The sequence below is a fragment of the Spinacia oleracea genome, chromosome 6 (genome assembly GCF_020520425.1).
Source record: "Spinacia oleracea cultivar Varoflay chromosome 6, BTI_SOV_V1, whole genome shotgun sequence".
NCBI classification, from domain to species: domain Eukaryota; kingdom Viridiplantae; phylum Streptophyta; class Magnoliopsida; order Caryophyllales; family Amaranthaceae; genus Spinacia; species Spinacia oleracea.
Window position 1 is genome coordinate 67663408 of NC_079492.1, and position 27100 is coordinate 67690507.

At 34.5% G+C, this 27100-nt stretch overlaps 2 protein-coding genes and 1 long non-coding RNA gene across 6 annotated transcripts; 2 read left to right on the forward strand and 1 right to left on the reverse strand.

Moving 5' to 3' along the window:
* Positions 1 to 1099: 1099 nt before the first annotated feature.
* Positions 1100 to 21650, forward strand: LOC110799038 (uncharacterized). Of its 4 annotated transcripts, none has more exons than XM_056830590.1 (4): positions 1100 to 1836; positions 2162 to 8133; positions 18453 to 18570; positions 20862 to 21650. In XM_056830590.1, exon 2 carries the CDS (start codon positions 3540 to 3542, stop codon positions 4854 to 4856), a length of 1317 nt encoding a protein of 438 aa, XP_056686568.1. In that variant the 5' UTR covers positions 1100 to 1836; positions 2162 to 3539; the 3' UTR covers positions 4857 to 8133; positions 18453 to 18570; positions 20862 to 21650. The 4 variants fall into 4 exon arrangements, 3 of the variants coding, with proteins under 3 accessions (XP_056686568.1, XP_056686569.1, XP_056686567.1); XM_056830591.1 differs by having other exon boundaries at positions 20880 to 21650; XM_056830589.1 differs by lacking the exons at positions 18453 to 18570; positions 20862 to 21650 and adding an exon at positions 8272 to 8518.
* Positions 8897 to 14733, reverse strand: LOC110799036 (uncharacterized). The gene is made up of 4 exons (XR_002536284.2): positions 14478 to 14733; positions 11769 to 11920; positions 10214 to 10305; positions 8897 to 9035 (listed from the first exon to the last, which is right to left on the reverse strand). It is a non-coding gene; the product is annotated as an uncharacterized lncRNA (long non-coding RNA).
* An 11-nt stretch (positions 21651 to 21661) lies between the features above and the next one.
* On the forward strand, positions 21662 to 23281 carry LOC110799035 (protein GOS9-like). The gene is made up of 4 exons (XM_056830596.1): positions 21662 to 21808; positions 22135 to 22323; positions 22461 to 22715; positions 22944 to 23281. The coding sequence occupies exons 1-4, from the start codon at positions 21788 to 21790 to the stop codon at positions 22950 to 22952; spliced, it is 474 nt and encodes a 157-aa protein (XP_056686574.1). The 5' UTR covers positions 21662 to 21787; the 3' UTR covers positions 22953 to 23281.
* The last annotated feature ends 3819 nt before the right edge of the window (positions 23282 to 27100 follow it).

Here is a 27100-nt window from a genome sequence, read left to right on the forward strand (position 1 = left end):
GTTTTACTAGAATAAATAAATCACGTAAGCCATTTTTTGAATTTTGGTAATGCATATATTTTGTTTTCTATTCTTTAATCTTTTGCCAATGAAAAAGATAACAAAACATCTTGTACGCACAAGGTGTATAATAAATTTATTGTACATCACCCTGTCATTAAGATAGCTTTTACCTAGTTGTTTTGTAACTTTTAATATGTTTTGATTACCTTTTATATAAAAAATATAGATAAATGAACTTCGAATGTTAAATGATTAAATTTACAGTTATTTTAATACATTGTTATTGATATTGAATAAATAATTTTTATTAAACTGAAATTTTTTATTATTACAAATTAAATTAGATAACTTTTACATATATCAGGGTAAATTTTACACACTTTGAATTAACATTTACCTCAGAGAACAATATTCATTGCATACCGCTTGTAAATAAGAATTTGTGAAAAGATAAGGACAAACCTCAACAAATCTCTCCTTTTAGTAACTTCAATTTTGGTATACGATATTCTTAGTATGACTAATAATATACTCCATATAATAAGTAAAGAAAAAGTAGCATCAAACTTACACTAAGAATCGAAGCTTATTTTTATACCAAAGAATATTTATAGAAATGGAAGGATAATAATAGTGGATGCTTCTTTTTCCAACCAAAGGAATATTTATAGAAATGGTGTATGTAGAGAATATATCTTGCCATCAGATATTGAAATTATTAACTAAAAAAATAATGGAAAATAGAAAAAAGGATGCAAACAAATTGCGAAAGTACTAGACACGTTAGAGTTGTTACAACTGAAGATTGTACACATGTATGTAGGTTATCATAGGTTCGAATCTCCTCTTCCATTTGTACTCCCTCCGTCCCTTAATACTCGCACCGGTTTGACCGGTGCGGAGTTTAAGACACTTGAATTGACTTATTAATTTAATAGGTGTTAGTTGATAGTGAGGTATTTTTTATTAATATAGTTAGTGGGAAATGTGTCAGGAGTGGGGAGTGGTGAATTGGTGGTGTGAATTTTTAAATGATTTTTTGTAGGGAGTAGGGGTGTAGGTGGGTTAGTAGGTAAGTGTGAAAAATAATATAATATTGCTAAAAATTTCCATTTATAGTAGCGGTGCAAGTGTTAAGGAACAACCCGAAAATGAAAGTGGTGCGAGTATTAAGGGAAAGATGGATTATTTTTTTTGTATTGCATTTGTACCTCACTCGACCAGAAAAACATATTTATAGAGATATAAGAAACATACTTGTGCCTACATATATACCTATCCATTTTTCCATTTAACAATAATTTTGCAGGAGCCTCCTATAACCATGTAACATGAAAAATGCATTTAAAAAACCAGAGGGAGTATAAGTCTAGTTAAGAGAGGAAATAGCCAAAACAAAAATTAGAAAAAATTTTAAGATGAAGAATTGTCACAATATTTTCTCAAGAAGTCAAGAACAAATTATACACAATATTTGTCAAGAATAGATGAAAATGCAAACTAGTTGATATAAAATATATTGATGAGCATCTTGGTATTATGCATGCAAATGCATAACAGAATAAATGGAATGGGACCTTGTTCTTATCTGAATGCATATATAAAGTATGCATACACATGACGAATAAATAAGTGGTGGGCATGACGGACCACCAGAATATGTTCGTGTGTGGTGAGTTGGTGATTCAAATGTGTGTATATATATGAAGATATCTGACCTCCTCAATTACTACACACAACAACTTAGTTCCTACTTACTTGTACCACGTACTAATACAGAAGCATCAATCTCACCTTTTCAAGCTCAAGAAAATGGCTCAACTTGCCGCTCAGGTATCGTATTCAATCACTTACTAAAGTTTAGAAACTAAAAAAATAAAAAATTCTTTGTACGACACAACTAGGATTAGGATGAAGATATATGTACACGACGATCCGAAACAGTTAGGTTGATTTTTAAATTTGTTTTATCTATCCCAATATAAAAATGATGCACCTTATTCTACAACATAAAATTCAAATAAAATTAGTGGACAGGATTAATAGTCTTTCCCTTTGTAAATACATAGATTTTAATCAATTTCACCCCTCATAGTTAAGTATTCTGTATCTAATTGTATGCCATTAAGTTTTACTCAATTTATTTTGATTTACACAGAGTCAGGGTGTTGAGAAATACGGGCCTTATGGGTGTCAGACTGGGCAACCATGGTCTATGATGCTTGAACCATGTGAAAGTTTATGTGAATTAATCATATAAACTGGTGCTGTTGTTGATTCAATTACGTTTGTCACCACAAAGTGTCGTCGAAAGTTTGGCGGTAATGGCGGAAATGCTGAACACAAGGTCACATTTTCTCTTCACTTTCATAATTATATTCACTACCTAATTCATAAACTCGTTTTATCTTATTTAACATGTATACAATAATTTATTCGTACCCATTTTTCTTCGAATGTTAAAAATGGCGGGGAAGGGGGTAGTGGGCCTAATTTGAATTCTACTACTCTCAATGAACCTGTAAGAATGCATATGGATGAAAATGTGTTGTTGAATTCTCCTATTTCTCCTGCTAATACTTCGATTCATTCGTCCCCTGTTTTGTCCCCTGTTATAATTAAAATCGAAGATATTGAAGATGAAATCAGTTTCTGGCAATCTGCGATTGTATGTTATGTGTTGGGAGCTAACCCTCCTCAACATGTAATGGAAGGGTTTGTACACAGGATTTGGGGGAAATTGGGGGTGGACAAGGTTGCTTTGATTGGGAAAGGTATTTTCATTGTTCGATTCCTCAACATGGAAAACTGCCAAAAGGTCTTAAATGGGAATGCTCAATTTTTTGATAAGAAACCCCTCATTATCAAACCTTGGTCAGCTGAGGTGAATTATGCTAAGGATCCAGTGAAACAGGTTCCAATCTGGATTAAGTTCCCTGATTTAGATGTGAAATACTGGGGGGTAAAGAGTATGTTTAAGATAGTTGGTCAAGTGGGGAAAGCAATTAGAGTTGATCAGGCTACAAAAAATAGGGACAAATTGATGTTTGCAAAGGTGTTGGTTGAGGTGAACCTTGGTCAAACCTGCCCCAAATTAATTCAGTTTGTCAATGAGAAAGGAGATCTTGTGGACCAACCTGTGGAGTATGATTGGTTACCTACCATTTGCTCCCACTGCAAGGGGTTGGGTCATGAGAGTAGGGTATGCTCTAAACTACAGAAACCACCACAGAGGAAGGAATGGAGACCTAAAACTGTCCAACAAGTGAAGGAACCTTCTCTAATTCCAACTGGTGGCGTGCAGCCAACTGTTGGAGAGGTTCTGGTTCCTGCAGTGGGACACATGGTGGGGAGTGGGAGGAATAAAGATGGTTTTGTCCAAGCTACCTCCTTCAGTAGACAACATGGACAACAACTCAGACCTGTAATTACAAAGAACAATTTCCATGCTCTCAACTTGGAAGATACTGATGGATTTGATCCTGTAGGGGATGTAGCTGGTCTGTTGGATCGGGGGTTGATGACCCCTAGATCCAATGGATAGTGTTCTTAGCTGGAATGTAAGAGGGCTAAACAGGAGAGCAAAACAGATGGAGGTGAAGAGATTCATTCACACCCACAATATTAAACTGGTTAGCCTTCTTGAAACCAAGGTTAAGGCATCCAAATTGGGTGACTTATATCTTGGGGTGTGCCCTGGGTGGAACTTCACAACTAATATCAGTTGTTCCACTTCAAGTAGGATTGTGTTAGCTTGGGATCCTAACTCCTTTACACTGAATATTTTGTCAATGAGCAGTCAACTTATTCACTGCTTCATCACTCCAAGAAGCACAGGTGTGGGATTTCTTGGTACCTTCATTTATGGCATGAATACTAAGGAGGATAGAGTGACTTTATGGAACTCTCTCACTCAAATTTCAGACAACTGTACTCAACCATGGATCATCATGGGGGATTTTAATGCTCTAATGGATGTTGAAGATAGAGTGGGTGCCACTGTCAGAATTAGGGAAATTCAAGCTATGAGAGCTTGTATGAATCACTGCAACCTATCCACCATCAAAACAGTGGGGAGACAATTCACTTGGAATAACAAGCAAGTGGGGGAGGACAGAGTGCTGTCTAGAATTGATAGAGTGTTGGCTAACGCTAGTTGGACTGACATGTATCCTGATGTAGAGGCTAACTTCTTACCAGAAGGCCTTTTTGATCATAGCCCTATGATTCTCAAGGGATATAGAAGAACCAACTCCAAGAAACCTTTCAGGTTTTACAATATGTGGACCTGTGCAGACAGTTTCATGGGTTTGGTCCAAAGAGTTTGGAATAAACAGGTTCATGGTTGCCACATGTACAGATTACAACAAAGGCTGAAATGGCTCAAAGTTGAACTGAAAACTTTGAATAAAGCTGGTTTTAGCAATGTGGAAGCTGAAGATGTGAAAAATTATGCAGTTCTATTAGAAAAACAAGCTATTCTCCACCAACTCCCTGGTGACTTCATAGCTGCAACTGAAGAGAAACAAGCTGCAGAAGAGTATAGGATTGCACACCAAGTGTACCTATCTTTTTTGCAGCAGACTGCTAAACTTCAATGGCTGGAAAAGGGAGATGAGAACACCAAACTCTTTCATCAAAGTATTAAGCACAGGAGACAACAGAACTCAATTCATTCAATCCATGATATGAATGGGAACTGGACAGATACTCCTGATGGAGTTAAAAGGGCTTTTACTCAATTCTATGCATCTTTGTTTTGCAACAAGATGCACCAGAGAACTCCTGTGAACTCTTTGATTATGGATAGGGGTCCAAGGCTAACTGATGCTCATAGAAGTCTGTTGGTATGAAACTTCACCCTAGAGGAGATCAAAAATGCCTTATGGTCAATTCCTGATCACAAAGCACCTGGTATGGATGGCTACAACAGCCATTTCTTCAAATCTGCTTGGCACATCATTAAGAATGACCTACATAGTGCTATCAATGATTTCTTCACCACTGGAAAAATTCTCAAAGAAATCAATGTAACTTCTATCACTTTGATCCCAAAGATTTCTATTCCTGCTTCAGTGAGTGACTTTAGACCCATTGCTTGTTGCAATGTTATTTATAAATGCATCACTAAACTCATCTGCAGCAGGCTTAGCAAGGTACTCCCTGCAATTGTCTCTCCCAATCAAGGAGCCTTTGTTACTGGAAGATCCATCCTCCATAATGTCCTCATTTGCCAGGATTTGATCAAAATGTACAATTATTCTCAAACATGTCCCTGCTGCTTGTTGAAAGTAGATATCAGGAAAGCTTATGACACAGTTGAATGGGGCTTTATTGAAGAAGTTATGGTGGAGTTAGGGTTTCCCCCCTTTTTTGTTCAGCTCATCATGACTTGTTTGCCAACCACAAGGTACTCAATTCTCATCAATGGTGAGCCTACTGAGCTAATCCAGCCCCATAGAGGTTTGAGACAGGGTGACCCTTTGTCCCCTTTACTTTTCACTTTGTGTATGGACTATTTCTCTAGGTCCATGAAAGCAGTGGGTGAATGTCCCCAGTTCAGATTTCACACCAGATGCAGAACACTTCAGTTGAATCATCTGTGCTTTGCTGATGATTTACTAATGTTCTGCAAGGGTGAGCTTCACTCAGTTGCATTGCTGCTTGAGGGGTTCAAAGTTTTCTCAGATACCACTGGCCTTCAGGCAAACCACAGTAAATCCTCAGTTTATTGTTGTGGAATTGTGGAGCACACTAAACTGAACATTGGCACAATCAGTGGTTTCACCTTTGGTACTCTTCCTTTTAGGTACCTTGGTGTTCCAATTAGCACCAGGAAGCTCCAAGCTGGTGAATGTGATCTCCTAGTGGACAAAATGGTGGCTAGAATTAAAATATGGAGCTCTAGACATTTATCCTTTGCAGGAAGAACCCAGTTACTCAATTCAGTTCTCATGAGCATCTGTGTGTACTGGGGGAAAATTTTCCTCCTTCCTAAGTCTGTAATTAAAAAAATCAATGCAGTCTGCAGAGCTTTTTTGTGGTTTGGCACTTATGATGATAGCAGGCCTGGTCCTGTCTCTTGGAACAATCTTTTTGGTTATAAAACTCAAGGTGGGCTAGGTTTCAGGAATCTAGCTTGGTGGAACCAAGCTGCAGTTGGAAAACTGGCTTGGGCTATTGCTCAAAAACAGGATAACCTATAGGTTAAGTGGGTGCATGCTGTTTATGTAAAGCAAAAAGATTGGCTGGTGTATAGACCCTCTGTAGCTGCAAGTTGGGCTATAAAGTACATTTGCAAGGTAAAGCAAGACTGCTCAAATAGACTTTATTCCACTAGCTGGTTAACTGATCAGAAGTATTCTATTGGGGTCATGTATCAATAGCTGTGTGATATGACTCCAAAGGTCCATTGGCATTCTTATGTGTGGAATAGATTTACCCTCCCTAAACACAGAATAACTTTATGGCTTGCACTTCAAGACAGACTCAAGACCAGGGATAGACTTCATACCTATGGTGTCATCAATGATGATCAATGTGCTCTTTGTGGCTTAAGTACATAAACTTGTACACATTTGTTTTTCACTTGTCACTACAGTAAAGAGTGTTGCTCTTTGGTTTTACAGTGGTTGGGGTTTCATAACTCTAGGACTCAACTGTCTGTTTTGCTGAAATGGCTCCACAAGTACTGTAAGAACCCTTTCAAAAGGAGAGTTGCTTATGCTGCAGTGGCCAACATTGTGTATCAGATATGGAGAGCAAGAAACCTGGCTATTTGGGAACAGACAGTTCCTTCTATTGCCAACAATGTGAAATGCATTCAGTATACTATTAAGCACAGGATCTTAAGTATTCTTAGTCAGAAAGTTAGAACTAGAGATAGGGAGTGGCTTCATTCTCTGTAATAGTTGGTCAGTTGCTCTTGTGAGCTCCTGTTTCCTCTCTAGGGCTCCCCTTTTGAGTGGTTGTAATTGTTGTTGAGATTAATATATATCAAACTCCTCTTGCTTGCCAAAAAAAAAAAAACAAACATACTTGTGCCTACATATATACCTATCCATTTTTCCATTTAACAATAATTTTGCAGGAGCCTCCTATAACCATGTAACATGAAAAATGCATTTAAAAAATCAGAGGGAGTATAAGTCTAGTTAAGAGAGGAAATAGCCAAAACAAAAATTAGAGAAAATTTTAAAATGAAGAATTGTCACAATATTTTATCAAGAAGTCAAGAACAAATTATACACAATATTTGTCAAGAATAGATGAAAATGCAGACTAGTTGATATAAAATAGATTGATGAGCATCTTGGTATTATGCATGCAAATGCATAACAGAATGAATGGAATGTGACCTTGTTCTTATCTGAATGCATATATAAAGTATGCATACACATGACGAATAAATAAGTGGTGGGCATGACGGACCACCAGAATATGTTCGTGTGTGGAGAGTTGGTGATTCAAATGTGTGTATATATATGAAGATATCTGGCCTCCTCAATTACAACACACAAGAACTTAGTTCCTACTTACTTGTACCACGTACTAATACAAAAGCATCAATCTCACCTTTTTAAGCTCAAGAAAATGGCTCAACTTGCCGCTCAATTATCGTATTCAATCAATTACTAAAGTTTAGAAACTAAAAAAAAATAAAAATTCTTTGTACGACACAACTAGGATTAGGATGAAGATATATGTACACGACGGTCCGAAACAGTTAGGTTGATTTTTAAATTTGTTTTATCTATCCCAATATAAAAATGATGCACCTTATTCAACAACATAAAATTCAAATAAAATTAGTGGATAGGATTAATAGTCTTTCCCTTTGTAAATACATAGATTTTAATCAATTTCACCCCTCATAGTTAAGTATTCTGTATCTAATTGTATGCCATTAAGTTTTACTCAATTTATTATGATTTACACAGAGTCAGGGTGTTGAGAAATATAGACCTTATGGGTGTCAGACTGGGCAACCCATGGTCTATGATGCTTGAACCATGCGAAAGTTTATGTGAATTAATCATAAAAACTGGTGATGTTGTTGATTCAATTACGTTTGTCACCACAAAGTGTCGTCAAAAGTTTGGCGGTAATGGCGGAAATGCTGAACACAAGGTCACATTTTCTCTTCACTTTCATAATTATATTCACTACCTAATTCATATACTCGTTTTATCTTATTTAACATGTATGCAATAATTTATTGGGACATTTAATTAATCTAGTTATAATTGAGACATTTAATTTATACAGGTTACACTCCAATGTGGCGAACATGTAACCAATATAAGTGGGGCTATCACTAGTAGAAAAAACCCTTATTGCAGCGGGCTTTTAGACCCCTGTTGCAGCGTACATCGTATGCTGCAACTGGGGGGCCTGCAACAAGTCTGAACTTGTTGCAGCGTACAATGTTCGCTGCGAAAAGTGCTTTTTTGCAGCGTACATGCATATGTACGCTGCAAAAAGTGCCAAAAATTTGGCGAAATTCTGGACTTGTTGCAGCGTACAAATTGTTGTACGCTGCAAAAGACCCAACCTGTTGCAGGGTACATCTATTTGTACGCTGCAACAAGTCAAGAATTTTGCCAAATTTTTGGCACTTGTTGCAGCGTACACATATATATGTACGCTGCAACAAAGCACTTTTGGCGGGAAAATTTTTGTTTTGTTTAGGGATACCTAGAGTGCCTTGCACCAAATATAGATCGAAACCTGTCACAACATTAATTGAATATCGCAACCTGTATAACAAATATAAAAACAATAACAGGTGTTTTGTATATATCTCAAAACCAAAGTGCACATACCATATACATTTAAATAAATATATGTACGTTCCAATTTCAACGTACGCATACATTTTAACATAAAATATTGTTCTATAACATCTAAACCAACTCGATCAAGCGCGCTCAGGTCAATAATAAATACTTGCTGGTAAAAAACTTCGCCCATTGCTCACGAACCACGTCAATTTCCTCACTAGCATAAGGCGCAGTCCTCGGAGTATAAACCTTTACAAAAACAAAAATTTGATGGGAGCATTAGATCGATTAAATGCAAATAAAATGTCACATTTTAACATTCAAGAAACTAATTAAAATGTACTAATAGTCTAGAATACGAATCAATTAAGAGTAAGAAAAATTAATAAATTACCTATAACGACCCAAATTTGGGAGCGGAAATGTCATTTTAGTTCTAAATATGACCTATAACGACCCAACGAGCCTTAAATGTGCATAAATAGGTTCGAATGACTTTTCGAAAGTTAAAACTATGCATATTAGTCATGTAATAAGAATCAAATGTATCCTTAGGTTCTTTAGTTCAAAGTTGGGAGCGGAAATGTAATTTTAGCTCTAAATATAACCTATAACGACCCAAAGAGCCTTAAATGTGCATAAATAGGTTCGAATGAGTTATAGAATGTTAAAACTATGCATATTCGTCATGTATAAGAATCAAATGAGTCCTTAGGTCCTTTAGTTCATAGTTGGGAGCGGAAATGTCATTTTAGCCTAAATATGACCTATAACGACCCAATAAGCCTTGAATGTGCATAAATAGATTCGAATGAGTTTTAGAAAGTTAAAACTATGAATATTAGTCATGTAATAAGAATCAAACGTATCCTTAGGTTCTTTAGTTCAAAGTTGGGAGCGAAAATGTCATTTTAGCTCTAAATATGACCTATAACGATCCAGTGAGCCTTAAATGTGCATAAATAGATTGGAATGAGTTGTAGAGAGTTAAAACTATACATATTAGTCATGTAATAAGAATCATTCGAGTCCTTGGGTTCTTTAGTTCAAAATTGGGAGTGGAAATGTCATTTTAGCTCTAACTATGACCTATAACGACCCAGTGAGCCTTAAATTTGCATAAATAGATTCGAATGAGTTTAAGAAAGTTAAAACTATGCATATGAATAATGTAATAAGAATCAAATGAGTCCTAAGGTTCTTTAGTTCAAAGTTGGGAGCGAAAATGTCATTTTAGTCTAAATATGACCTATAACGACCAAACAAGTCTCAAATGTGCATAAATAGATTGTATTGAGTCTTGGAAACTTAAAATTAATAATATTAATCATTTAATTAGTTTGAAATGAATTCTTAGGTATATTAGTTCAAAGTTGGAGAGGGAGGGGGACCACGGCCTTTAATGGTCTTTGTAATCGTACTAATACCTTGTGATTCGTCACCCGTTGTGGGAGTAATGCCACCTTCTGATTCATGCCCAACAACAATTTGGTAATTAATCATCGTACATAGGGTGTTCCTGCATCAAGTAAAATATACAGAAGGGTGGTGAGTGAAGTATAGAATCAAATTTGCAGTCATATAAACTCGACCCCCAGTTAAGAAATTAACATCAGCAGATTGTCTTCGTGTTTGCAACTCTAGTTCAGTTAAGACTTAACTCTGGGGCATAGCAAATTCTAATCTAACAGTTAAATCTCAGTGTCTAATCCATAACTTCCTTCTAGTTACCGCGGAAAACATATATGTATGGATGTGGTATCAGCTCCATTTCAATAATGCTTTACACGAAGTAGTTTCTATGCTTACTTCCACCAAAAAGATTTCCAATGGTTCCTAATGAAACCAAGGGGCAAAGAGGAACAAGGATTTATGTTTGCAAAAGTTATGATGTTCCAGTACAGGACTAACTATCTAGTTCCAAATGCAAGATTAACAAGTAATATGAACTCGAGTCAAAACCATCTCTTAAACATTTAGATTTCCCTTACTATTACACTTCAGTTTTCAGTAGAACCGAAGATAATATAAAAGTGGTACCCTTAGTAACAGTTACTTTCCCAGAGACATGGAGAAATAGGTTTATAAAACATGATATTCATAATGAATCTTTTCATTCTTCATGCTACAAAGTATGAACACTATATCAAAACACATTTATAAAAGTGAAGGCTCATTCTGATGGAAAACTTTCCTGCAGTTTTTACATCAAGATGAAACCACTTTAGTAGAATTATTTTAGGGGTTTGGAACTATAGAATATAATCCCTTGGTGCTGTTTGGTATAAAATTGACTTCGGAAAAAAGATCTGATGAACATGAAAGTGAGATGAAAACAGAATATAATCCCTATGTTAAGGACTGTATAACAGATGACCACAGACCATTGCACCCCTTCAGATCATATTCTACGAGCCTGATGGAGATTCAATGAAGTCTGATGTGGGGGCAGGAATTGGATTCTGGCCAGCAAGAGAACCAGTGGGGGTGCTCATCTTAAATATCTCAACTCCATTCAGAAATGAGTTATAGTAATTAGGTTTGGGAGTACCACTGGTATCTGGATGCAGTGCAAGCCATAGATTCTGCTGAGGTTCTTTACTATCGGGAAGAAGCACCACAAAGTCCTGAACATTAGGTATCCCATTGCTTGTTGCCAAGGCAATGATATGATATCCAGAGGATGCAGTTTGATTGTTGAGGTAGATATTAAACAAAAACTGGTTTACCTTTGTTATATTAGCAAAGATCTCACAGAAATGCAGTCTAACCAAGTAACTTAACCCAGTATCGGAAAACCATTACCATTCTCCATACACAAGTAGAAGTATGAAGCAATGTTATTAAGTCTTAGGCATATAGAAACATTTAGAATCAACCGAATTCGATTACTTCGTATATAAATTGAATAAATCCCAAATAAACTCGCCAGCCAGTAGAGTATTCAACAATTTTCAAAATCAAAGAATGACTGACCTTTACCTCCTGAAATAAGCTACCTTCTGATCTGTGAATTTCAAGCCTGCTCGAAGTCATCAGGGAAGAGAGCCCTGGTAAATGTCATCATTATGCTTGCCAGCTATGTTCTGGATAAATAATTCCTCATCTATTGGAACACCACCGTTGAATCCTATCTGTTTAAACAAGAATACTAATCAATTCATGACATACATCTTGCGATTCTCTCTCATTATTTATACTATCTAGAGTTGATACAAGTTGTGCATTTAGACATCAGAAATATGTACATGATTTCCACGGGAGATCTCATATTTAGAATTGCTAGTCAAGTTGATTGCCCTGAATGGAGAAGAAATACAACATGCAATATGCAAGATCAATGAGCTAAAAACCAAGAGCCATGTAACATATACAGATCTTTTCATGAATATATCTCATCATGTTCATGTGTATGTCCCATGGACTCACTAAAAGAGTGGTATGACTCTTGTTCTTATTTACAAGGACAATCATTAAATTAAGCAGAATGTTTTATTGATTTTCTTTGACAGAAGCTTATATAGCATAACAGTAAGACTGGATTCTGCAGTAAACACTAGCAGAGAACAAGAAGAACCAATAGATCATTACGTATTACTTATAAACTTCAAATATTGCTGCTACAAGTTATTTCTATTGAAGCCTTATAAGTTAATTGAGGATACGATTGCGAAATCACTACAAGTTATTGAGGAAACCTGCTTATTAAAAAAATTAATTGTCTTGAACTTTTAATTTCATACATCAGGCTTTCAGGGCAGTTTCCCAAAACTCCAAATTTATGATTTTAGTAGCAAAATCTGCATATACTCCTGCAGTTTCTAGATTACTAGCAAAAGAAGGAAAACAACATACACACAAACTGATTGGAACATACCATATTTTACTGGAAAATCAAAACTAATCGAACTGAAAAATCAAAACTGATCAGAAAGCCTCAGTGTTACGATTACAAATTGATCAGAACAACCTCAATGTTGTACTGAAATATCAAAACTTATTTTTTTTTGGGAAATAACTTATAAAAACCAGAATCGGAACCAAAATTTGTACAAGATCAACCAACTTAACACCTAGGCTTTGCAACAAAAGCAAGCCAAAAACAAAAAAATCTAAGACTACTGAGAAGGTTTGAGAAAAGGTAAATGCTAGAAAAGAAACCACGCGGATGCAAGTTGCGTATTTACCAGTTCATATGTTTCTAAAAATGCAAAAGATGTTCACATAGATCCCAATCCAACTAATAAAAATAATCGTCCAACGGTTTCACAAAAATTCACAAGAATAGCAGGAAATAAAAGACAGAACAACAGGCAGCACATAACTTAAGCACCAACTTACTAAGCATACTCAGTGAGCTTCCTAAGGTTTTGATTGTCCAATATAGCTAGGATCAACTTTTTGTTCTCATAAAGATACTGCAATAGAATGTAAACATAAGATCAAGCTCGGGGAAGAAAAATGCACGTGTCTTGTAGAGAATATATCACATTACACAGAAGATTGCAAATGATACTTATACCCAAATAAAATAAAAAATTCTTAAACAGTCACCAGTAAGAGCAAAACAGAATATGAAAAATAAAAAATGACTCCCAATAAGAGCAAAACAGAATTGAACAAACCAGGAGCAGCAGCAAAACCAAAAACACTCCAATGCAAACCAGTATAACCCAACATGAGCTCCTATAACGGAATCTAAATCAGAAAAATAAATTCTCTTCTGCAAGACGGGAAGTACCCATCACACCAAACTTTAATAAGTAACTTAGTACTACAACTACAATCATAAAGTAAATTGTTAATTTCTATTTTCAAAATATTTACCCTTAACTTGAAACCTATGACCAAATTATCATTATTTACTTCCCCTATTTGGCTCTGGCTCTACCTAATTTTCATAAGCCCTTCCTAGATGCATTAGAGAATACAACGAGACATTTGCATTTGGCTCAAGCTGAGTACAAATCCAACATTTGTAGAACTAGTAGCAATATGGAATTAATAGACTTCACATCAAACAAAGAAACTAACAAAATCAAGTATGACTAATCACATTACAACAATAGTTCTTGCATTCATACCGTACTAATTTCACAGAAGAAACACACAAACTAACCAAATTCAATGTATTCCAATTAGTTCCTCGATTACTTGTATACCCTGACACATTTAAACCAATCTGAACTCCTAACTCTGCTCAAATCCTCCCAAAGATTTGATCCCTCAAAACCCTAATCTCACAACATATAACCTTACAAATAAAAAAAATAAAAATAAAAACTAAATTCCGTGAAATCCATAACAAACAAGAAAAAAAATCAACACAATCGCAGCAAAATCAACATGAAGTTCAAACGAAATCGACAAAACAATCAACAAATCAGAAATTGATGCTAAAAAGTTACAAATCTGGAAAAGGGCAAGAGCGATGAACTTTTCGAGGTTGAGTATAAGCAGATGCGCGCACTAAAAACCAATTGAACAAACAAATTGAACAAACCCTAAAAACGAATTGAACAAACGAATGAAACCCTAAAAACGAATTGAAAAAACGAATTGAAAAAACGAATTGAAAAAATGAATTGAACAAACCCTAAAAAAGAATTGAACAAACGTACAGAACCCTAAAAACGAATTGAACAAACCCTAATTCTTAAAACGAAAATCAGGTAAACGAATTGAGCAAACCTGAGGGGACAGGGAAGATTACTAGCCGCGACGAAGAGGTTGACGGAAAATAGGACGCGAGCAACTTTCTTTCTTGAAACCACCGGCGCGAGCAAGCTAAGTGTTTCCTTGGAACCAACGGCCGAGCAAGCTAATAGGTGGCCTCTGGCGAGGAGGCCAGAACCACCGACGAAGAAGCTAGATTGACGATGAAGGGAAAGGTTTTTTTTTATGAGGGGACGACGCAGGGAAAGTTAAGGGAGAAGAAGGGAGTTGAGCGCGAGAGATGCTTAATTTGTTTTGAATTAGTTTCAACGAATATTGCAGCGATTTTTTTTTTACCCGGGTTATTGCAGGGGGCTTTAACAAGTACGCTGCAATAAAAACGAGCTATTGCAGGGGGCTTTTAAAATGTACGCTGCAACAAACTTTTTTGCAGGGAACAATTAAATTGTACGCTGCAATAACCCTTTAAAGGGTTTGACCCGCGTTGACCGACTGGTTGTTGAAGCGTATTAACACATGTACGCTGCAACAAGGGGGCTGCAACAGGGGTTTTTTCTACTGTGTATTGGAGAATGGCACAAAAATGTTGACGTAACCAAGTTAAAGATTCATACTAACTTGTGTAAGGATGGTTATGGACCTTATGGAGGTGGACCGTACACCAAGTATTTGTATGATTTTAGCTCAGAAGTACCATCAAATGGTCGTGTTGTCGGATTCTTCGGAACATTGGAAAACAACTACGTTCAGTCAAGATAGCTTTTACCTAGTTGTTTTGTAACTTTTAATATGTTTTGATTACCTTTTATATAAAAAATATATAAATAAATATTTTCGAATGTTAAATGATTAATTTTACAGTTATTTTAATACATTGTTATTGATATTGAATAAATAATTTTTATTAAACTGAAATTTTTTATCACTACAAATTAAAATAGATAACTTTTACATATATCAGGGTAAATTTTACACATTTCGAATTAACATTTACCTCAGAGAACAATATTCATTGCATACCGCTTGTAAATAAGAATTTGTGAAAAGATAAGGACAAACCTCAACAAATCTCTCCTTTGAGTAAATTCAATTTTGGTATAAGATATTCTTATAATGACTAATAATATACTCCATATAATAAGTAAAGAAAAAGTAGCATCAAACTTACACTAAGAATCGAAGCTTATTTTTATACCAAAGAATATTTATAGAAATGGAAGGATAATAATAGTGGATGCTTCTTTTTCCAACCAAAGGAATATTTATAGAAATGGTGTATGTAGAGAATATATCTTGCCATCAGATATTGAAATTATTAACTAAAAAAATAATGGAAAATAGAAAAAAGGATGCAAACAAATTGCGAAAGTACTAGACACGTTAGAGTTGTTACAACTGAAGATTGTACACATGTATGTAGGTTATCATAGGTTCGAATCTCCTCTTCCATTTGTACTCCCTCCGTCCCTTAATACTCGCACCGATTTGACCGGTGCGGAGTTTAAGACACTTGAATTGACTTATTAATTTAATAGGTGTTAGTTGATAGTGGTGTATTTTTTATTAATATAGTTAGTGGGAAATGTGTCAGGAGTGGGGAGTGGTGAATTGGGGGTGTGAATTTTTAAATGATTTTTTGTAGGGAATAAGGGTGTAGGTGGGTTAGTAGGTAAGTGTGAAAAATAATATAATATTGCTAAAAATATCCATTTATAGTAGCGGTGCAAGTGTTAAGGGACAACCCGAAAATGAAAGCGGTGCGAGTATTAAGGGACAGAGGGAGTATTTTTTTTGTATTGCATTTGTACCTCACTCGACCAGAAAAACATATTTATAGATATATAAGAAACATACTTGTGCCTACATATATACCTATCCATTTTTCCATTTAACAATAATTTTGCAGGAGCCTCCTATAACCATGTAACATGAAAAATGAATTTAAAAAAGCAGAGGGAGTATAAGTCTAGTTAAGAGAGGAAATAGCCAAAACAAAAATTAGGGAAAATTTTAAGATGAAGAATTGTCACAATATTTTCTCAAGAAGTCAAGAACAAATTATACACAATATTTGTCAAGAATAGATGAAAATGCAAACTAGTTGATATAAAATATATTGATGAGCATCTTGGTATTATGCATGCAAATGCATAACAGAATAAATGGAATGGGACCTTGTTCTTATCTGAATGCATATATAAAGTATGCATACACATGACTAATAAATAAGTGGTGGGCATGACGGACCACCAGAATATGTTCGTGTGTGGTGAGTTGGTGACACTACTACAAAAATGGGCAAAGAGACCCTTTAGAAAAGACCCGTTGGTCGACGTAACGGGTCTCTTTAATTTAAGAGATCTAATATTATAGATAACGGCTCTCTTATGAGTTAAATGGCCCATTAAAATTAGAGGGGTGAAAAATAAAAGACCTGTTATCTGATTTAACGGGTCTCTAGCGTATAAAAGGGGCCATTTAAATGCCGTGCAAAATAAAATAAAAGAAGCAATAAACCCTTTATTTACTTAACGGGTCTCTTATGTATCAAGGGACCCACCACTTCTCGTAAAAAATAATTGGAAAATAGCAAAAGAGCCGTCATTTAACATAACGGGTCTCTATTTTCATTCATTTCCTGGCGCCAAGACTTTCGCAAAACCCAATTTCACCCTAGGTTTTTCTTTTCCCTCTTTCTTCTTCCCTGGACATACAACCCCTAGGTTTTTTCTTTGCCTCTTTCTTCTTCCCTGGACATACAACCTAAGGCAACCATCGACGAATTCATTGACGAACTCACCACTACCAACGGCTAATCGGAGAACTAAGTTACGATTGGCGACTTCACTCCCACTGGCGACCTCGACACAATCGCTAGCAAACTACAAATTTAGGTTTTTGTTCTCATCACTCTCTTCTTCTCTTTAATTATTTGTTTCAAATTTCTGAATTTCGTGTGGTTTTCGGTTTTGGAATTCGATTTGTAATTTCTGCTACAATTTAGGGTTTTTTTTTCCTGAAATTGTTTTCCCCTCTGAATTTCTGAAATTTCAATTGATGCGATTTTGTGTTTAGATGTTCATGTAATAGCTTGTTTCAAATTTCTGAATTTCGTGTGGTTTTCGGTTTCAATTTGTAATTTCTGCTACAAGTTAGGTTTTTTTCCTGAAATTGTTTTTCCCCAAAAATTTGATATTTCAATTGTTGCGATTTGTAATTTTAATTTTGGGGTTAGGTTTTCCAGTTTCATGGGAAAGTGTTTCGCCATGGTTTGTTGGAATACTGTCTTTCTAGAGTTTCTTGGCATGAGTGAGACACTGAATATGTTTGATCTTTCAAAACCTCCACAACATATTTATGGTATCCAGATTTGGGTGTTTATGGGATGCGCCCAAGTATCAGACTCATCTTTTATTAAAATTTTCTTATTTTGTAGTTTGAAGTGTCAAGTATCAAGGCACACCTATGTTTGAGTATCATGTATCGAACAAGGGAACCCACTATTTTGCATCTAGATGGATACAAATCTGAATAAATATATGATGTAGACACTGGAAATGTCGAGTCCAATAGTCTAGTAACATAACAGAAGATGGGCTTTGACTCCCCCTTTCCAAAATAGAACCCTCGTAGATTCGCACATCTTCTTGTCATCAAATTGTTTCAAAGTGATGCATACATAGCCACCCTCGACTCAACTGGATTTAATTGAATAATATTTAAGTGTAAAGGGTAAAGCTAATTTATTCTTGTCCATCCCCTTTCGTCATATTTTACTTAATGTTCGCTCTAGTAACTCGTTGTTTCTGACTGAAAGTAGTTTTAGAGATGATAATGTTGTTGAAGTCCAGACCCCAGAGTGGTACTTTTGTTCCTGCTCACTATTAAGTAGATATTTTATTTTATTTTGCCTAGATATAAGTTATATCTTATTTTTGCTCACTTTGGTAAGTTCATAATTTGAAACATGTCCTATTTGCCTCTTCACAGGTGTTTAATAGATACAATGGTGTGATTGATGGAGTCCAGTTCTCATCACATGACCCTGTAGGTGGCCTACTAGCTAGATCTACCCATTGATCCATCTGCTGGTATTCGTTGTGCAGAGGTATTGCTTGAAATTTTCCTATGCTTCTATGAGATGATTGGATCTTTATCACATCAATATCTTTCATTTGTATGAAGTGTTAAAACAATTCAAAAATTGTTTTATTTGTTCTTTTCTTGCTGATATATAATGGTATGTGCACAAGCTCCGCTACATCTGCTTGATATGTAGCTATACTTTCATATGTGGTTGTGTGTGTATAGTAAGCTGCTAAATTGCTTCTGTCAAGTTCTGAATCCGTGCTTCATTACTTTGAATGAATATTTTCAATCTTTCTCCATTTGACCAGTTAGTGAAAGGTTCTGAGATGTCCATTTATTTCTCCATTTAACCAGTTTAGTGAAAGGTTAATTGTGAGATTTATAGAATCATATCATTGAGAATACTAATCCAAAGATACTGCAGCTGTACCACTAGTAATGGGCATATAAATAACCAGTTATTTAAAAAAGTAGTAGTAACTGACACAAATAATGCCTGTTACAATTCCAAATAGATTAATTTTCTCAGTTTCAGTTTTAAGCTTTTAGCAATTACAGTTCTGAATGAGTTTCAAGATATGTTAGGCATTCAGATACTCTCCCGATTTTCCTGATTGTTCTAATTGTTGGTTCAAATCCTTCATTTCTACAATTTTTTGTTGGTATTCGCTTTTAATATTTCGATGTTCATAGATAATTTTGATCATTTAGAAATTTAATTTGAACAATCGTGTCTGATCCTAAATTTCTTTCATGGTTAATTCTGTTATTGTTTGCCATAATTCTTGGAAATATGATATATGGAAGTAATCAAATTGGAGTATACTTTCTTTGTATTACAGTGGCAGTCTCGTAGTGGTACTATATTGTGTAGGTGTGCTATTAATATGAGGGAATGTGGGTGAGTGTGGGTGTATCAAGGTGTTTGAATGTGTTTGGGGATGATGAGGATCTTTTTGGCTGGATTACTATTGGCAGGGGGCTGAATTATGTTGTGCAGGTGAGTGTTCATTTAAGGGAGGGAGTGTGCAGGTAGTTCTTAGGTTGTCGGGCTTGTTGGTTTGGTTGTGTGTGTGTGGTAGGGTCGGATTATAGTTTAGTTTTTGAGCTACTAGTCTTATATAGGGTATATCTGGTTCAAGTCACAACTTTAGTTAAGTGTCAAGATTTTCAGCTGACATATAAACCATTTTCTTAGTTGAGCTTTGCCTAAACCAGTTGGTACGAGTAGGATTTCTTCTAGATCCAAGAATCGTGTTTTAAGCACCAAGCCAAATCCTTTGCTTGCTGAAAATTTATATCATTCATCCCCTCAAGTGCCGAACACGTATGAAAAGCTTGTACGAACTGAAATTTTGTCTGGGCCTATCATCCTAAGCTCAAAGTCAATATTGAAAGAAAGCACTAATAACATACTGCCCCCACCTTTAACTGAGAGTATTTTAGCGCAGCAGCTTAAGCCTGAGATCGCATCAAGTAGCAAAAAACTCAATTTACTATTCTTTTCTGGTCCTTTGACTAGCAAGCCCTTGTCAAAAGCCTTCAATATCAACTTGAGTTCCAGTATGTGAGGAGTTTTGTTCAATAGAAAATACCAGAGCCAATGTTAAGTGAACAATATTATTGTGCTACGAAGACCCAAGCAACTTAATTATAGAGGTTATACGGTCAGTGAACAATGTTAAGTGAACAATATTATTGATTTCAAGATATGAAGCTTATAAACTCAGTTTGCTACCATCTCCTAATTTACAATGCCACACTAGAAATAGCAGTTAACTGCTACATAAAATCATTACTTGCAACTGGCATGACCTCAGTACATTAATTATAGAACAGTTATTAACATTATTAATTTATTATATTTACTTGTACAGAAGGAATAACGGGGCTTTTGTGATAGAGGGGATTGGATGGACTTTGTTGCCAATAGGTTGAGCAAAGGAGCCGAAGCTTTTGAAATGTGTATTGGTGGCAACATGAGCTCTCTATCAAACTTCCTTTTTTTTTTGTGTTCTTTTATCAGAAGGCATGTTTAAACGTGTCATAGATTAACTACAACATTTTTTCCGTATAAGCTCAGATTTTCTCCGTCAAAGTTCCTGATGGTAACACCTTTAGTTTGCTGCACCTTCTAGAAAGGTAGACATATATTGTGAATAGATGTATGCTTTGAGTGTATTGCACTAACTTGCCAGAAAACTGCTTTGATGGTTTCTTACTTTCTTTTAACTAATAATGTGTAATTCTGCTTCGAGACATCCAACTGATATTACTTGTTTTCTAAATTTAATTTCGTTGTTAATGCAGGTTTGTTTCTTGTTGAAGGTAAGGTGTAAGGGAAGTTCACATTTGGAAACCAGCCAAACAGTGTTGGAGGAGAACATATGCTTGTGCCCGCATTGGCTAATAATTAGTATTGTCAATTTGTTGATGCTTGTCACAATTATGTAAACTTTTGAGCCTTATTTTATTTTGTTATTTTTATATTTTTGAAGATTACAATTGATGTAAAGTGGGAAATAATTTATTGGGTGATTGTAAGAATTAGTTTGAAATTAAAAATTTGGTTAAATGCTGATTTTTTATGCCGAAAAATGGTCGTTTATGCTATTTTTTTTTTAATAAAAGTTAATGAAAAGAGACCCGTTAGGTATAAAAAGGGCTCTCTCGAGTATAATAATAAAAAATAGTAAAATATTCTAAGAGACCCTCTATCTAACATATGGGGTCTGAATTTGTTAATTATAATAATATTAAAAAATTCAAAGAGACCCTTTATCTTACATATGGGGTCTGAGTTTGATGGAAAAAATATTATTTAAAAATTCAAAGAGACCCCCTAGGTTAAATATTAGGTCTGAATATTTTTGCAAACATACCCCATATCTCTAATAAGGGGTCTCTTCTTCTTCTACATTATTTTTTACATGGTTAACGTAACATACCCCTTTTCTTAAATAACGGGTCTCTTGTTTTTAACAAACAGACCCCCTCTAGATGAGAGGTCTCTTTTATAAAGAGACCCCCCTATCTAGAGACCCCCTTAAATGGGGTCTCTTATGCCATTTTGAACGGGTCTCTTTGCCTATTTTTGTAGTAGTGTGATTCAAATGTGTGTATATATATGAAGATATCTGGCCTCCTCAATTACAACACACAACAACTTAGTTCCTACTTACTTGTACCACGTACTAATACAGAAGCATCAATCTCACCTTTTCAAGCTCAAGAAAATGGCTCAACTTGCCGCTCAGGTATCGTATTCAATCACTTACTAAAGTTTAGAAACAAAAAAAAAAAAATTATTCTTTGTACGACACAACTAGTATTAGGATGAAGATATATGTACACGACGATCCGAAACAGTTAGGTTGATTTTTAAATTTGTTTTATCTATCCCAATATAAAAATGATGCACCTTATTCTACAACATAAAATTCAAATAAAATTAGTGGATAGGATTAATAGTCTTTCCCTTTGTAAATACATAGATTTTAATCAATTTCACCCCTCATAGTTAAGTATTCTGTATCTAATTGTATGCCATTAAGTTTTACTCAATTTATTTTGATTTACACAGAGTCAGGGTGTTGAGAAATACGGGCCTTATGGGTGTCAGACTGGGCAACCATGGTCTATGATGCTTGAACCATGTGAAAGTTTATGTGAATTAATCATAAAAACTGGTGCTGTTGTTGATTCAATTACGTTTGTCACCACAAAGTGTCGTCGAAAGTTTGGCGGTAATGGCGGAAATGCTGAACACAAGGTCACATTTTCTCTTCACTTTCATAATCATATTCACTACCTAATTCATATACTCGTTTTATCTTATTTAACATGTATGCAATAATTTATTGGGACATTTAATTAATCTAGTATAATTGAGACATTTAATTTATACAGGTTACACTCCAATGTGGCGAATATGTAACCAATATAAGTGGGGCTATTGGAGAATGGCACAAAAATGTTGACATAACAAAGTTAAAGATTCATACTAACTTGTGTAAGGATGGTTATGGACCTTATGGAGGTGGACCGTACACCAAGTATTTGTATGATTTTAGCTCAGAAGTACCATCAAATGGCCGTGTTGTCGGATTCTTCGGAACATTGGAAAACAACTACGTTCAGTCCATTGGACTCTACGTCAAAAAGGTACATTATTAATACACAAACTATTTTATTTTTTTATTTCCATTCCGAACTTCTAAGTTAGTTTTCAAATGAAAGTAAGAGCCTTGTCCATAACCATAAACAACATCGAGCACGAAATGGAAGATAAAGTATTTCATATTTACTAAGGGTTTTTTTTTTCCAACAACTATCGCCCCTATTTTGTAGCTAATATATATTTTTTGGTTTTCATGTTCAATATTTGACCAGGAGTGCTAATGCTCTAAACTTCTTGCGGATGTTGCTCAAGTCTTTGGCTACCTTAAAAACCATATGCTTTCTGCAAAAATACAATAGTCCGCATGTACTACGTACTACCTAATGTACTACTAATAATTTATTTACTGCTTTATTAATAAGCTTCCACGATGATCAATATGTATGTATGTTCCGTGGAATTTCTTTGCTTTCAATAAGCCACATATCATGTACACTACAAAGTGGCCTCTCTCCTCAAGTTTGGTTGTTTCTAATCGCGAACATGAGTGAGTGTGTTGCATCTTGTATCGTTTTCGGTTACAGTATAATATTAGCTTTTCTTTACGTGATGTGGCGATGTCGCTATGGAATTTAGAATTAAAATAAGCCAACTTTTACTTATTGTATTATTTTAATTAAAAATTTATTAGATAAATTAAACTTATTATTTTCTAGAAATTTTTCAAATGCATACAAATTACGTAGTATATCCTTAAAATTGATATTGCAAATAGCAGCTTAAAAGTATACTCCCTCCGTTCTTAAATATTAGTCCTATTTTGACTTTTTAACTCGGTTCAACTCAATATTTAAACGTAAATATCTCAAAATATGGATGTTAGAAAAATATAAAATTTTGATATTGTTAAACTACACATTAAGACGAACAAAATAACATACATGAATATGTTTCATAGTACGTATTTGAAAGAAATTAGAAGATTCTCTTAATTTGTGAATAGTGTAAGGATTCCAAAAGGGACTAATATTCGAGAACAGAAGGAGTACTTATTTGTTAAATTTGACATAAACCATTTTAGGTAGGGGAGTGCATGTGTGAAAATAGATATAATCGGTGTCGTCTCGATTTTTTCTAACCTCAATTACCCATATCTGTTATAAGTATACAACATCAATTAACCAGATCTATTATAAGTACACGACGTTTCCTTATCAAACAAGGGGGCATTTTCTATTCACATTCCTAATTTTCCTTTACATAAGGCAAATGGAATCATTAAAAGGTCCATAAACGAAAGACCGCAGCCCAACTGCAGGTACAAGAATGGCTCAAACCAACAACAATCCGGAGGTGAAGATTAATACATACATGTTTAGAGACTTACTAGGATTGCAAAAATGGAGCGTCGAAAAGTGAAATCGGTTGAAGCATTTAGTGCGACTTTAAACTCCCCCTCTCCGGCAAGCAGTTCCCCCACGACGGAAGTCACTGGAAATAACATCCACATCTTCGTAACTAACTTCGCTTTCACCCGTAAAGGGAAATACTATAAATAGGGATTAGTGAATTCAAGAAACAAACATCATAATATTTTCTACTTTTTATTAATTTAGCATAGGCGCATAGAATATTTTGGAAATTCTTGTTGAGAAAAAAGAGTGAAAAGTTTAAAGTGAAAAACGTCCCCCATTGGTAGAATATCAAATCATTTATTTATTTATAAATTGGGGTATGGGTATACTTCTTGTAAAATAAATAAGTAGGAAGGGTTGGTGGACATTCTCAATCGCGCGCGCAGGTGAATCCGATTTGGGCGCAGGCCTTGGATGCCTGGGTGGGATTGTGGGATCCAAATATGTAATTAGAATGAAAAACAATTTTTCCCCCTAAAAGTGAAGTAAAAACAAATTAAAGTAAATTCCATTAAACCAAAAGTAAATAACAAAATGTGCAATTTCTTATACTTAAAATTATCAACTTTTAAGGAAGAAAACATAAAGTATCAGCATGACCAACTAATTTTTCAATCTTTTTCTCATAAAATGTCATTTTGGATAAGTTTTTGTTAACTTTATAGTAAAAGTAAATTCAAAACTAATAAAAGTAAATAAAATTAGTCAAAAGTTCAATGAAATTTCATTAAAAGTAAAGGAACTGAGAACTAGTTTGAAAAGTTGCATAAATACAAAAATTTCAATATTAACGACACGGAAATCTTTTGGACCATCCGATTTTGATGATCTAAGAGTCCATATTGGTTCTTAGTTATCATTTTAGGGCGTGCTTCTAACCAGAACCTAATCCTATATTTATAAGTATTAAGGCCGGAAACACGTTGCATATAAGCATTTTATGTTTAAAATATTACATATTTATATACTCCCTAATTCTTGTGTTCCTTCTGGTTAAAAAAATTATTTCGTAGTTTCAGAACCTGCATGTGTACCGATATACTCCCTAAATTTTTTTAATTCATCGCTTGATCCTTATAGATGTTTATTTCAAATGCATCAATTCAATATTTGATATATTTTTACCATATTTTATTATGGAGTACTTATTTCTCTTTCTTTAATAATCACTCACCATATTTTGTTGTTTTATTCAGTTGAAGATCTTTAACTGTTTTACAAAGAGGGCAAGTAGAAGAATTAAACAATATAGTAGGTGATATATACAATTACATTAAAATTATAGGGGGGAACTAAAAACACACTACGGGAATTTTTGTTGGGGGGCGAGCCCACCACGACAATCAAGAAGGTTCGTCCTTGTTTTTATTATCTCTCTCTACCGAATTAAATAATTTGAAAATAGCTTCTCTCACACATGTTATCTATATTATTGTCCCCGGCCCGTTTTTGTTTTACTAGAATAAATAAATCACGTAAGCCATTTTTTGAATTTTGGTAGTGCATATATTTTGTTTTCTACTCATTAATCTTTTGCCAATGAAAAAGATAACAAAACATCTTGTACGCACAAGGTGTATAATAAATTTATTGTACATCACCCTGTCATCAAGATAGCTTTTACCTAGTTGTTTTGTAACTTTTAATATGTTTTGATTACCTTTTATATAAAAAATATTGATAAATCAATATTTTCGAATGTTATATGATTAATTTTACAGTTATTTTAATACATTGTTATTGATATTGAATAAATAATTTTTATTAAACTGAAAATTTTTATCACTACAAATTAAAATAGATAACTTTTACATATATCAGGGTAAAATTTACACATTTTGAATTAACATTTACCTCAGAGAAAAATATTCATTGCATACCGCTTGTAAATAAGAATTTGTGAAAAGATAAGGACAAACCTCAACAAATCTCTCCTTTGAGTAACTTCAATTTTGGTATAAGATATTCTTAGTATTACTAATAATATACTCCATATAATAAGTAAAGAAAAAGTAGCATCAAACTTACACTAAGAATCGAAGCTTATTTTTATACCAAAGAATATTTATAGAAATGGAAGGATAATAATAGTGGATACTTCTTTTTCCAACCAAAGGAATATTTATAGAAATGGTGTATGTATAGAATATATCTTGCCATCAGATATTGAAATTATTAACTAAAAAAATAATGGAAAATAGAAAAAAGGATGCAAACAAATTGCGAAAGTACTAGACACGTTAGAGTTGTTACAACTGAAGATTGTACACATGTATGTAGGTTATCATAGGTTCGAATCTCCTCTTCCATTTGTACTCCCTCCGTCCCTTAATACTCGCACCGGTTTAACCGGTGCGGAGTTTAAGACACTTGAATTGACTTATTAATTTAATAGGTGTTAGTTGATAGTGAGGTATTTTTTATTAATATAGTTAGTGGGAAATGTGTCAGGAGTGGGGAATGGTGAATTGGGGGTGTGAATTTTTAAATGATTTTTTGCAGGGAGTAGGGGTGTAGGTGGGTTAGTAGGTAAGTGTGAAAAATAATATAATATTGCTAAAAATTTCCATTTATAGTAGCGGTTCAAGTGTTAAGGGACAACCCGAAAATGAAAGCGGTGCGAGTATTGGATTTGTACCTCACTCGACCAGAAAAACATATTTATAGAGATATAAGAAACATACTTGTGCCTACATATATACCTATCCATTTTTCCATTTAACAATAATTTTGCAGGAGCCTCCTATAACCATGTAACATGAGAAATGCATTTAAAAAACCAGAGGGAGTATAAGTCTAGTTAATAGAGGAAATAGCCAAAACAAAAATTAGAGAAAATTTAAAGATGAAGAATTGTCACAATATTTTCTCAAGAAGTCAAGAACAAATTATACACAATATTTGTCAAGGATTGATGAAAATGCAAACTAGTTGATATAAAATATATTGATGAGCATCTTGGTATTATGCATGCAAATGCATAACAGAATAAATGGAATGGGACCTTGTTCTTA

Bases quoted from the DNA above. Each gene is read 5' to 3' on its own strand.
- LOC110799038 (XM_056830590.1), top strand. From the start codon at position 3,540: ATGGATAGTGTTCTTAGCTGGAATGTAAGAGGGCTAAACAGGAGAGCA.
- LOC110799035 (XM_056830596.1), top strand. From the start codon at position 21,788: ATGGCTCAACTTGCCGCTCAG. The intron at 21,809-22,134 runs GTATCGTATTCA...TGATTTACACAG, and splicing joins TGGCTCAACTTGCCGCTCAG to AGTCAGGGTGTTGAGAAATA. The intron at 22,324-22,460 runs GTCACATTTTCT...TAATTTATACAG, and splicing joins GCGGAAATGCTGAACACAAG to GTTACACTCCAATGTGGCGA.